Raw genomic sequence first — 13,772 nt, 5'->3', positions numbered from 1 at the left:
ATGGATTGCTTCTTGTGAACTGGGCATAACGGAGATTATTTTAAAATGATTAACATTATATAAATGAATATATTTAAATAATATAAATAGACCAAGTGTGGTTGTGCATGTTTATAATCTCAGCTACTCTGGAAGTAGAGACAGAAAGATTGCAAATTTGATGCCAGCCCAAGAAATGTTAGCAAGATCTTATCTCAGACACAAAATACATGTAAAAGGGCTGGAGGCATATAAAAAATAAACTTAACAAAAAACAATGTAAATAGTTATGTAATAAATTTGTTTTAAAGAAAAGAAAAAGAAATACACAGATTTTTTTTTTAACCCCGAGTGTGAGGAATATTCAGTATAGGCAATAAATAGGACAGTGTGAGTAAAAACAAATTACACTATGTAAAGAAAAGTAAGGTGCAGGTGTATTCCTTGGCCTCCAGTTATAAAATAGAGACCCTCACTGATTTATTGTTATCGTTAGATTTTCAGAGTATTTTAGAAAACTTCTAATTCTTCCCCAGCCCACCTATCCTCATACTAGGGATTGAATCCAGGGCCTTGCACATACTAGGCAAGTGCTCTACCACTTGAGCAGTGCCCCTTGTGAAAACTCTTAATTCTTGATTTAAATATGATGGGACAGTTCAGCAAAAATTGTGAACAATTGTCATTTATCATTGTCAGTTGTTCAATCATCTTCCTCATTGTTTTATTATATAGTTACATCAATTGAAAATAATATATCACTCTCTGATAAAAGTGATTCAAACAAATTTCTTTCTTTTGCTGTGTTTTCTTTTATTCCTCTCTCCCTCCCTTCCTTCCTGGTTATGAGGCTGGCCTCCAGCTTATGATCTTCCTGTGTCAGCCTCCTGAGGGCTCTGATTACCAATGTGTATCATCACACCCAGCTTTTGAAATAACTGAGTTAAATGTCTGTGTAACATTATGGTTAGATTTACGAGACATTATAAAATGAAGAAAACCAAGTTGTAGAACAGTGTGTACAATGTATACAACTCACCCTTCTGTGTGAGTTAGCTATTTGTTACTGTGACTAAGGTTTAATTTGGTTCATGGTTTCCTAGGGGTCAGTGCATAGTGACTTGGCCCTCTGTGCTTGGATAGAACATCATGGTAGCAGGGGTGTGTGACACAGGAACTTCTTCATCTCATGACAGGCAGAGAGAGGGATATAGGAAGAGGCCCGGGCAAGAAACAGCCCCCAAGGACTCCCTCCCACACCTGCCCCATCACCTACATCTTCTATTTTCAGTGATACCATTACATTATTAATCTACCAAGGGATTAATCCATTGATTAAGGCAGAGACCTCATGATCTAATTGCACATGCCATCACAGACACCCCTAGAGGGAGTGCCTCCTTAATCTCTTAGTCATTTCTCAATTCAGTCAAAGTGACATACCTATAGCAAAGTATTTTTTAACAAAAGTATTTGCAATCATAATAAGGGTTTTAATTCTGTGGTTACTAATATTCTGGTTATTGTCCAGGGTTCTCAGTGCTCTTCTGACGCCAATATGCTTGGAGAGATGATGTTTGGCTCGGTAGCAATGAGCTACAAAGGATCTACCTTAAAGATTCATCAGATCCGGTGAGGGGCTTTCTTATTTTTTAAGTGAATCCATTCTTAGATATTTGTGTTTTTGAAGATGAAAGGATTTCTTATGATCGTCACTCAGATTGCACATTTTCAGCTATTCTATGGTTTTAATGCTAGTTTTTGGCTCTTACGAATTTTTATTTACAATGAATCAAAAGGTCATTGTGTTTTAGTGTTGGTCTTTCTCTGACATTTTGTTTTTCTTTATAGTTCCCCGCCACAGCTCATGCTCAGCAAAGTTTTCACTGCACGGACTGGCAGCAGTATCTGTGGAAGTCTCAATACGTAAGTGCCTATGGATTTAGGGGCAAATGGGATAGTTACATTGTGTAAGATATGAAAATGAAAAAGTGCTTTTTGGATTATACCACAGATTCTTATTTTCTTTGCTTTTCTTTTTCCCTTTTGAAATGGGTTCTCACGCATGATCCTACTGTCTCAGCCTTCCAAGTGCTGGGATTATAGCTGAGCATCACAACACATGGCACAAATTCAGATTTCCCTTCTTCCCTGAGTTTGAAAGTTTGTGAAAGTCAGTTTGCATCCTCATTTGAGTTTAGTTGAGAAACAGATGTGGCTTCTGTTTCTATAATCTGCTGTAGTGTATGTCTGGAAACAAAACTGTTGCATGCAGTTCCGTGTTAGGTTAACAAGCTGATTTTCTGTTTTGCATTCTGTGCTGAGTTTATGTTTGTAGGGTTCTGCTCGTAGTTTTAAGATCCCCTGAAGAATTAACCCTGCAGACAGGAGTGGCCTAAGTCAAAAAGTATGCATATTGTATTATACATAGTGTGTATAGTATTTAATAACAACTACAGGGGCACGGTTAGCTACGCACACCAAGACTAGCATAGTGACACTCAAAACAAGAATAGGCCTAGTGTCAGGATAATGGGCTATGTACCGGAACCTAGTAAATGAAGTATAGGGTTATGTTTACATGGTAGATCCCAGAGATGGATTCTGGTGGTACCAAATCTGGAACCCAAGGTTTGAAAATCTGGAGGCAGCAAGGAACATACTGTAGAGAGAGTAATTCTTTGGGCCCTCAGTAATTTTTAATGACTTCAAAAAACTTCTGTTTTGAGTTTTATTATCTCAGTTTCTATTATCTGTAGCTTTTCCTTTTTTACTTTCAGGAAAAAAGCAAAGGACTGATACTCTTCAAAATACTGTGAACATTAAAAAAAAAACCAACCTAGACTGACTGCAGTGATTCATACTTGTAATCCCAGTTACTGGGGAGGCAGAGATCAGGAGGATTGCAGTTTGGAGCTAGCCCAGACAAAAAATTAGTAAGACCTCCCCCCCTCCCCAGCTCAACAAATAAGCTGGGATTACAGATGTGCACCACCACACCTGGCTTATTTGTGGAGTGCTGGAGGCATGGCTCAAGTGGGACTTGAGTTCAAACATTAGTATCACTAAAAATAAAAAAATAGAGCCTTGATTCCAAAAATGCTAATTAAAAAGTTTAATACTGAAATAGAAGTTAATAATCACTGATTTTGGCTATCATTACCTGAGTTTCTTCATCTTTTCTAAGTTCTGATAATTCCTAAAATTTATAGAAAGGGTATTTTGCACTAAAAGCAATTATTTTATTTTTCTGAAAGATTCACTAACTGAAGTAATATCGGCCACTTCTAATGTGTGTAGGTTTTGATTATTTGTTGCTGCTACTGCTCTTTCTCTTCTCATCCTTTTCCTTTCCCTGCCCCAGATAGTTAGAAAGTATTTTTAAGTCCAAAATATGAGGGAACCTTGTTTATAATATAAATCAGAGTTGGCAACTTTCTTCTATGAAGGGCCAGTTAGTAAATATTTTTGACTTTGTGAACCACACAGTAGTTTCTCGTCCCTGCCATTGCAGCATTAAACCAACCATAAATAATACATAAGTGAATGGGCATGGTAATCTTTCTAAAATTCATTTACAGAGAGATTTGGTCTTCATCCTGCAATTTACCAACCTTTTGTTTAAATAATTACCTAGTTATCATTTATAGTTTATAGTACTAATAAAGAAACTTAAAAAAGATTTTGCACTTAAAATTTCATTAGAATGTGCAAAGAATTGCCATTAAAAGCTTAACGTGAACTTGGAATTTTTTTTCTTCCTCCATAGGCTGCAAGATAGTCTTGAATTCATCAATCAGGACAATAACACATTAAAGGCTGATAATAACACAGTTATTAATGGACTGCTTGGGAATATAGGTAAATGGTTTCTTTGTACAGATTTTTTAAAATGTCAACAATATAAAAAGGGCTTGAAGTTATTTCTTAATCATGCAGACCTCCTGTAAAACCAAAGAATTTCATATACTGTAAGTGGAAAAGTCATTTAAATACATTTCAAGTATTTTGTATCTGAAAAGAAAACTGCTGAATATATAATTTCATTATGTTTTGGTTTTGTTTTTAAATTTGATGTGTCTCTGAAAGGCATTGTCATTGATATGGAAAGCTCTTGCTAGCTCTTTTAACTGTTTCACCCAAGGAAGACTGATAATAATCTCTTCTTTCCTCCCTAACCAAAATCAAGTAATGCTTATTTTTGTGACTTATAATTCATATGAGCAGATATTCAAACTTGATGCTTCTTGAAAGATTTATTAGAACAAGAGCTTATTTAGTTCTTTAGTTAACTAATGTTGTCATAACAGGAAGCATTTTAAAATAATAAACTATTTCTGAAATTTCTGGTCTAGAAAGCTCAACTAATTTGCTGCTGACTTTTATCTCCAGTGCATAAAGAACTAGCAGCCTCAAGAGTGGACGGCAGCTAGTATAGTATGAATATTTTTTTTATTCCTTGTTTAGTAAGAACTTTTTTTTTTTTTTAAAGACTGGTCTTGTCGTGTAGCCCAGGCTGGACTTGAACTCATGTTCCTCCTGTCTTATAGTCTTCCTAATACTGGGATTACAGGTGTGAATTGCCATGCATGGCTGTACTTAATTTTTACAGATATTTACTGGCTTGAGCAGTATAACATTCTGCTCAGTAGATGCTATTTTTTTATAATTCATGTTTATTCAAATGAGAAGCCCATTTATCTACTGTGAGCCAGTCTTAGTGTTTGCTAAGCACGAAGTTATAACATGTGTCTGCTTTATAAAGAAATAGAAATTTTTCTTAACTAACTTGATTAGTTACTGCATTGATTTTTAATGAACTAAGAATGTCAAAGAAGCAACTGTCTTTTCTTTTTATAATTTGAGTTTTCAAACTCAAGGGGCTTATTAAAAGTTTTTTGTTTGTTTGGCAGTCCTGGGGTTTGAATTTAGGGCCTTGTGCTTGCTATAGCCTCATACTCTACCACTTGAGCTACAACTCCAGCCTTTTTTTTTAATTAGGTTATTTTTCAAATAAAGTCTCATGTTTTTGCCCAGGCTGGCCTCAGACTGTGATCCTTCTACCCGTGCTTCCCCAGCAGCTGGGATTACACATACAAACCACTATGCCCAGCTTATTTGTTGGGATGGGAGTCTTGCTAACTTTTTGCCCTGGCTGGCCTTGAGTCACATTCCTTCTGATCTGTGTCTCCAGAGTAACTGGAATTACAAGTGTGAGCCACTGTGTTACCAAGTTGTTCATTTTAATAGCTTATAAATTCTTTTAAGTTGTTACTTATGAAGGCATACTATCTTATGGAGGCTGAATACAGTTCTCCTTTCTGTTCTAATACAGAAAAGAAAATCCATTTAATAAAAAAACAGGCTCTAAAAATTAGTGCCTCGTACTCTTACATTGTTTTATTATCATATCGTTGTGCTGGGGTACATTGTGACATTCGCAGAAATTCTTATAATATATCATAGTTGAATTCATCCCCTCCATCATTCTCAGATGCTCAATTGTGAATCCAGGATAGTTATTCTTACTTTCTTTTCAGTCAGTCAATGAATCAGGTGGCTAGATGGTTTGGAAAGAAATGTTCTGGGAAGAAGTAATAGTATAGATCCAGACCTCAGGCCAAGAGATGACTGAGCACACACTGTGTATCAGTCAGTATGTGTGAAGCACAGAGGAGTGGAGGAAATGAAAAGAATGAATCGAGCAAGAGCAGATTGTAAAGGGCACTGTGGGCCATGTGAGGGATTTGCATTTATGCTTTATGCATACCCTCCAGTTAGGGCATGAAAGTTGGAGTCCTCCACCTGTTTTTTTTTAAGAAGTGCTATGGCAGGATTCAGTATAGGATTTTTGTTAGGGGAAAGTACTTTGAGAAAGAAAATGAGGAAGGAGTTGGGAAAGGCTAAGAGAGCCATAGATTATGATGTATGTCTGACCCTGAGTGATGGAGAGGGGGATCGAAGGAAGGTTTGATATAAGTATCTCACAGCCTGTGATACAATCCAATCCAAGAAAGAATGAATTGGCAAGTCCATTAGGAAGTCTTTGAGTTAAAGTTGCTTGTTGGAAATGTCCCATGTCTTCCCAAAATGGACCTGGCTTAGTATACATGTTGTGTTTAGTCATTGACTGGGAACACTTTATGGGTATGCACTAGCCTTGTGCAAATGTAGTGATGGATTTCAGAAAACAGTAACTGGAGTTCTTGGTCAGTTATACTCCTTACAATTGCAGAGATCTTTGAGGTATATTCTCAAGGCTACCACAAAGGGCTTTTCAGAATACAACAGAATCTGGTCAGATTTATATGTGTAAAACATATTCTCACTGCAGTGAGAATGGATTTAAGGTAAGCAAGTGCTGTTGAAATGTGTCAAAGAAAATCCTGCTTCCCATAGATAAGTCGTTGGAAGATGGAGGAGTACCCAGACTTCCTAAAAGGGTCTCAGGGACCCTAGATGTCCTTGGACCACATATTGAGAACTGCTGAACTATAGAATTAGATAGATGGTGGAAGGTAGAAGAGTTTTGTCTCTGTTTAAATGTTGATGGAAAAAAGATGTTATAAGGAAGATAAAATTAAAGATAGATATAATTGGCAGAGGGAGAGTTTTGAAGGTGTAGGATGGGTTGGCATTCTAACTGACTTAGAATTAGCATTGGAAAGTAGGGAGGGACCGCTCAGGAATATTTACTGAGTAAGTCCCTAGTGCGTTATAAGGTTTGAATAATATTATCTGTTGTTACTTCTTATGCAGAGAGATGGCAGTGGTGGGTGACAGTTTGAGTAACTTTAGAGGTAGGATGGTAGAAAAAGGAGGGTTCGAAACTGGGAATTCTTCTGCTTGTGCCCACATCAATGCCTGTGCTGTAGGAAACAGTCATATGCTAAGAGAAAAGAAAAAGATGAGTAAGGAAGGAATTTAAAGAAGTCAAATTTTGAAATAGGTATGTAAAATAAGGTAGGAATTGAAGAAAGAGTTGACCATTGAGACATGGAAGGATTGCTACAAATGATGTGTAATTGTAGAAATTCTTGTTATAGAAAGAATATCTATTAGCAATTTGAAAAATGTATTTGTTACTTTTTAAAACAGAAAACTACCTGGTCTGTCCTATGTGTAAAACTCCTACATGGCTATTTAGACAATTTAGATTAAACATAACTAACAGGTTACCCAGTTGCTTGCTTTCAGGCTATCCTGCCCATTTTGGGTCTTCAGACTGCTGTTACCTCCTTTTGGTCAAATATGTAGCAGCTACTTTTTCTGGGCACTTGGGAGTCTTGTCCTGATAGACCACACTATGCTTCCTACTTTCATAGTGTCTGGCTCCTACTCTACAAACATTGGTTTCTTCCATTACTTTGTAGCTTATCACTTAGAAAAAACAATTTTCACCCTTATTATTTCTCAGGAAGATCCCTTGTTGTATTTGTTCCTTGTTCTTGTGCTAAGTGCAATATGATGGTGTTCTCCTTACGGCAGTTTCAGGAGAATACTGTAATGTTAAAACTGACTTTTTAAAGGAAATTTCTTCAGCAAATGCCAAATTAGTAGATAATATTGCTATGCCTTTGAAATGGTTAGAAACATTGTTTTATATTAGAAAGGAGTAGGCATTTAAAATAATTTTACATTATAGAGCAGAAGTATATTTCTGTTATTAAAAAGGGATTTACTTATAAATAGCATGAAATTGTAGTTTGACATAACATGACCAAAAGGGGAACCATCCTTTTCCAAAAAGTGAAACCAACTTTAATTATTCCTACTTAGGTTAAAAGTTGCCATCCATATCTGTTGGTCTGCTCTTGTGCTTCCTTACCTCACCTTTTCTCCCTGACGCATTGTGGCTTCTCTAACAGCCTTCTTTCATGTGTATTTTACGTTTTTGCTGTGTAGGTCTTTCACAGTTCTGCAGCCCCAGGCGGGCATTCTCTGAGCAGGGTCCGCTCCGCCTGATCAGGAGCGCCTCTTTCTTTGCAGGTTTGCCAGTGTGCTGTGTGGGTAGACTAGTTGGTGTGCCCTAGTGGCTAGAGTCTGTACTTAAGCTGTGGAAATAAGAGAGAAGAAGAATGCAGTTGGGGAGGTTGTTAAAAAAATATATATTACTTACAAAGTGTAGGAACTTAATTCCTTTCTACTGGATATGTTCCTAAAGTTTCCACAAACTGAGTTATCAGGAGACTTGACAATTTTATGAAATTTCATTTATTATTTCTTTCCTAATTATGTTGTAATGATTTTAACTTTAGAATCCTACCCCAAATTTAGTATATAGTTTAGTATTTAGTTATAATACCACTTAGAATTTTTAATGTGATACTTTCTTGTTTCCATGGCTGAGTAGCTTTTGTACTGTAGTTCACCAGTTGCAGAAAATACCCCATCATATAATTATTATAAAATTTCTGATCTTCACTATATCATAAGAATGATTTTTCTTGGAGCTAAGATTTAGATGAACAAGCACTATTATAGTACTTTATCTGTGAAAGATATCTTTAATTGTTTTTATCATTGAAATTGATTTTTAAAAAATGTGTGTTCATGTGCTTATAAATCCAGGACGCTAGTTCTAGTCCACATTTTCATAGCTTTCACACATACTAACTATCATGATAATCTTCTGATGGAAATGATCATAATGTGAACATAAATCACCATTGCTCTTAGATTATTATCAATTTTGGCCTTCTTGGTTTTAGGTTTTTTTGCAATGGGGTCTCCCTATATAGCCCAGCTGGCCTCAAACCTGAGATCCTCCCTCCTCAGCCTCCCAAGTTTTACACTACCATACCTGCCCACTTCTTGTTTCAATTAATATTTATTTCCCTGTAAATATTATATATGAACAATACATATTTACCATAGAAAATTTGGAATGAATATATACCCCTCAATCTCTTTTCTTTTTTTTTTTTTTTTTTTGCAGTACTGGGGATTGAATTCAGGCCCTTGTGCTTGCAAGGCCACGCCCTGGTTCTTTTGCTTTTAGTTTATCAGGTAGAGTCTCATACTAACTTTTGCCTGAGTTGGCCTCAAACCACAGTCGTCCTGTCTTTACCTCCAGAGTTGCTGGGAATATAGCCATATGCTACATATCTGGCCCTCCCCCTCTCTTTTTTAAAACAAAATTGGTATCATACTATTTAACCAAATTTCTAAAGCATGTTATTGTAAAAAAAAGCTTTGTTCTTATTTATTCTGCTTCTATGTAAACATTGATAGAAGCAGAATTAGTAGAATGACCATGACATGCTCATCATTTAGCTCCAGCAACTGACATACATGTTTCATATCTTGCTTTTTTCTTTTAATAGTATATTGTGAACATCTTTCTGTGTTATTGAATATGATTCTAAAATATAAATTTTAGTCACCCTTGACTTTTTTAGATACTATATCATAGATTATTTTCATGTTGTATATCAGATCTTAGTAGATCTTAAAGCTTGTTCATCTGAGTAATAGCTCTTGGTGTTGGGTTGTGATGCCATGCTGTTGAAAAAAAATAAAGGAATGCAATGAGATGAGCATGATTTAGTTTGCAATTGAAAAGGAGCAAAATCTACTTGAATAAGAATATATTTTATAACTGACAGTTTTGTCTTGATTTACAGTTCACAGCAACCCAATGGACATGCCTGGAAGAGAGCTGAATGAAGACAGAGACAGTGGCATAGCACGCTCTGGTAATGTCAGGCTCACAAATTAATCCAAGTTTTTATGAAATCACTGTTAATGCATTGTTTTTAATCCCTCCTTATCATCTAATTCTGTGTGCATGATTTGTTCATTTTGATACTTGCCATACAAGTGTATTGTAGAAACAGTTGGAGAGAAATCTACACTTTAAATTGTCAGATTATTTCTTACCCAGAAAAGCTTAGGAATTATGAACCAATGTTACATATATTTCTTTCAAGTGTGGACTCTACCAAAATCTGTTTGTCTAGTAAACATTTACTGAGACATGCTGAGTATTAAAAAACAAAACAGATTCTGTTCTTAAGGAGCATAGAAGCAGACAGTCTACTGGGAGAAGAGGAAAACCTTTTGTCATAGTACATTGTATGATCTATTCAGTGATATACCCATGCCAAGAAGTTCAGAGAAATGGCACCTTAGCCTGGGAAAGGGGCAGTGTACCAGCAATGCTTTACAGAGATGTAGTGCTTGAATTGTGTCATAAGAAATAAATAGGAGTTACTCAAGCAAAAGCATTAGACAAGGGCATTATAAACATGGTTATCCAATGCATTGTCATATTGTAGACTCTGCTATCTAAATTGACTATGATTCATCCAAATTTAAGTATAAATGGTAAGTATAACTTTACCATGTATTATAATCCATAGGTTTAGAATAACATGGAGAAATTAAAAAAAGAAAAAAAAAAGTTTTTCAGATGCTTGAATTCTTCTCCCAAAGACTGATTTAGCCTAGAGAAAGGCTTAGGCTTCTGTATTTGAGAAGTAAAACAAAATGAAAAACTCAACACCTAATTCTAATGGACAGCTAGGGTTGAGCACCACTAGGAAGAGTCTGCATCTTTTAAGTAACCTCACCCTTCTTTTCTAATTCAGATTGTAAGAATCTGGAGAAGCCAGGTGCTGGTGCTAGTACCTGTAATCCTAGCTATTTGGGAAGCTGAGTTGGGGAGGATCACAGTTCAAGGCCAGCCCCAGAAATAGTTTGTGAGACCTCCCCCCCATCTCCAAAATAACCAGAACAAAATGGACTGGAGGTGTGGTTCAAGCAGTAGAGTGCCTGCTTTGCAAGAGAGGAGCCCTGAGTTCAAACTTCAGTCCCACCTGTATGTATAGAAAGAGATACATATTTTGCCATCTAGTCTTCTGCATGTAATTTCTCTGTATTTTCTTCATGTGTAAATTGAAGGACCTAGCTACAAATACCTGGAAGCCTGCTTTAAGTAATAAAATTCACATAAGTTAATTTTGTTGTCTTCTAATAGGGTTATTTTTAATACTAGAATATAATAAAAATTTTTTTTCTAAATTTAGAGTAGCATTTTATTTTTCTTTGAAGCCATACCCTGATGCTTGTCCATCCCCAGTCTTAGACTACAAAGTTTTACAATACTTACTGAAAAAAAAAAATGCGGTCTTTTTCAAGAGAGAAGTTATAGAACAAATTCATTGGTGGTCTATTTGTTTGTGTGACACATAAAATTTTATCCTCTATCTGTGAATTTGTCAAAATTCCAATGAATAGACCTTCCTAATAACATCGTCTCATATTATTCAAAATAATTTGTCACCTGGCATATACCTTTTTATAGATGATGTAATAATTCTATGTTTTGATTATAAATTTTCAACATGCAGTTACAATTATGAAGATGAAAATCTAAAATAATTCCAAACAAAAAAAAACTATTAATGGCACAGCTTATATCTCTTGGGGAGAAGGTGAAGATCTGTAACCCAAGTTAAAATAAAGGGTTGTAGCTCTCAGTACCTTAGGCAAGAAACTAATCTTGGAGAGTTTAGAGAAGGGATTTGGAAAGAGAATAATCCCTGTAGTTAGGGCATTGCAGCAGGTATAATTAACAGGGCTGGTGGAGTGGCTCATGTGGTATAGTGCCAGCCTAGTGGAGACTGCTAAAATGTGTCTGTTACCTTAGAATGCTCCAGAAAGCACTCTGTAAGCAGCTGGTAGGTATAGTTATTAGTTTTACTAAAAGTGATCACCTTGTAAGTGATCCATGAGTAATGTAAATGATTTCTTTTAATGCCATCAAACACTTGCTTTCAAATGGAGTTTTTGTTCTTAAAATCCATTGGTACATTAAGTTTGAATTGTATTAGGTTTCCTTTCATTTAAGGTCTATAAGGGCTCAATGAAAGGAGGAGACATTGTGGTGGCTGAAGAGGTAATAACCTGTTGCAAAGTCACATTTTCTTCTGGGGGTGTGTATGTGTAAGGGGAGATTGTCTCAGTCTCTTGCTAATACACTGTTGTTACGTCACCTTTTTTCTTCTGAGACCTTGCTTTAAGTGGAAAATTAAGAGGAGACACAAAATAAAATGAAAAATTTGAGTCACACTTCTCTGAAATTTGTTGAAAAGACATTTGTCATTCTGCTTCATCATAACATACTCATACTTTTTCTTTTGACTTACAGCATCTCTCAGCAGCTTGCTTATCACCCCATTTCCCTCCCCAAACTCCTCACTTACCCGAAGTTGTGCCAGTAGCTACCAGCGACGTTGGCGACGTAGCCAAACTACAAGCTTGGAAAATGGGGTCTTTCCTAGATGGTAGGTTGAAATTTGATCAAGATTAAATAGTTCCTTAAGTACAAGGTTAGTTGGGATTTTAAGAGCCTGGACTTGTATTTTGTGTATTTGAAAACTTTTAAAATTGTATCATTTTAAAATTGTGGTTAGTTACCTAAAACATTACATGATTTTAATAATTCTTATATATACAATTCAGTGGCACTAAGTATGCCCACACCATCATCACTATCTTAACTCCTGAACTTGTTCATCTTCCCAAACTGAAACTAGTGGCCATTAAATAATAACTTCCTATCCCACCTCCCCCTGCCTTCTTGCACCCACTTCTATTTTTTTTTTTTTTTTTATCTTTTGAGTTTGACTGTTCTAGGGACCTTAGGTAAATGTAATCATACACTACTTGTATCTTCAAGGCTCATTCATGTTGTAGCATATGTCAGAAATTCATTCCTTTTTATGACTAAATAACATTGCATTTTAAGTTTTTGAGAAATTCCCACATTGCTTTCTATAGTGGCTGCATGATTTTGCATTCCTACCAGCAATGTAATAAGGTTCTAATTTCTCCACATTCTCATCAGCACATGTTACTTTCTGTTGTTTTTTTTGTGGTCCTGAGGATCAAACCTATGGCCTTGAGCATGCTAGACAAGCGCTGTACAAGTGGGCTACACTCCCAGCCTCTCTCTCTCTTTTTTTGCGGGTGTGTGTTGGGGGAGGGAAACAGGACAAGGAGATTACTGGAGTTTGAACTCAGCTTTGCACTTGCTAGGCAGGCACTCAACTACTTGATCTATGTATGCCTCTAGTCCCTCCCACCACTGTTTTATAATAACCATCCTAATTGGATGTGAAGTGGTTTCTCATTATAGTTCTGGTTTGCATTTTATTAATGATTAATGATGTTGAGCACTTTTTTGAAGTGTTGTTGGAAATTTGCACATGTTTGGAGAAATGTCTTTAAGTCTTTTGCCCATGGTTTTAATCAGGTGTGTTTTGTTAAGTTGTGAGAGTTCTTTCATTTACTTTGGGTACTAATATCTTACCAGATAGTGATTTGCAAATATTTTCTCCCATTCTCTGGATTGTCTTTTCCTTTTGTCAGTGGTATTCTTTGATGCACAAAGGTTTTAATTTTATGTAGTCCAGGTTAGCTTTTTTTGCTACTTGTGCCTTTTCTTTACATCGAAGAAGCAAGCCATTTCCAAATTCATTATTGTCAAATCCTGTCCCCCCCCCACTTGTTTCCTTCCAGTTTTATGTTTAGATCTTTCATTCATATGCCATGAGTTTTGATATTTTTAGTTTTTTATATTTTTATTTTGGCAAGTTATTTTCAAAAGATCTTTTTTAGTCTGTGTTAAGTAGCTAATGAAACTTCTCATTTCCTCATTCCTTCATCTTTGACTTTATTCTTATAATCAAAAGATGAGTGGATCCTGGAACAGTGAGTAGATTATGCCAAACTTACCTAAAAGCCTAAAATTCAGACATGTTTAGCTTGGCTATGAATTAGGATTA

The 13,772-nt window shown here is 35.9% G+C and overlaps 1 protein-coding gene across 3 annotated transcripts in view; it reads left to right on the top strand.

The window, feature by feature from the left end:
• The window catches only part of Fnip1 (folliculin interacting protein 1), a 154,885-nt gene that overhangs the window by 51,680 nt on the left and 89,433 nt on the right, over positions 1-13,772 (top strand). For 2 of the 3 annotated variants that reach the window (XM_074057177.1, XM_020170084.2), the window contains exons 4-9: positions 1,511-1,611; positions 1,831-1,905; positions 3,749-3,840; positions 7,885-7,968; positions 9,606-9,677; positions 12,134-12,269. In XM_074057177.1, the coding sequence (XP_073913278.1) occupies positions 1,511-1,611; positions 1,831-1,905; positions 3,749-3,840; positions 7,885-7,968; positions 9,606-9,677; positions 12,134-12,269 (560 nt within the window). The remainder of the gene's footprint in view (positions 1-1,510; positions 1,612-1,830; positions 1,906-3,748; positions 3,841-7,884; positions 7,969-9,605; positions 9,678-12,133; positions 12,270-13,772) is intronic. The other variant, XM_020170085.2, reaches the window with a different exon arrangement.

Source organism: Castor canadensis, chromosome 16 (assembly GCF_047511655.1).
Source record: "Castor canadensis chromosome 16, mCasCan1.hap1v2, whole genome shotgun sequence".
Classification (NCBI taxonomy): Eukaryota; Metazoa; Chordata; class Mammalia; order Rodentia; family Castoridae; genus Castor; species Castor canadensis.
The sequence above is the reverse complement of the archived record's forward strand: the minus strand, read 5'-3'. Positions and strand labels throughout refer to the sequence as shown.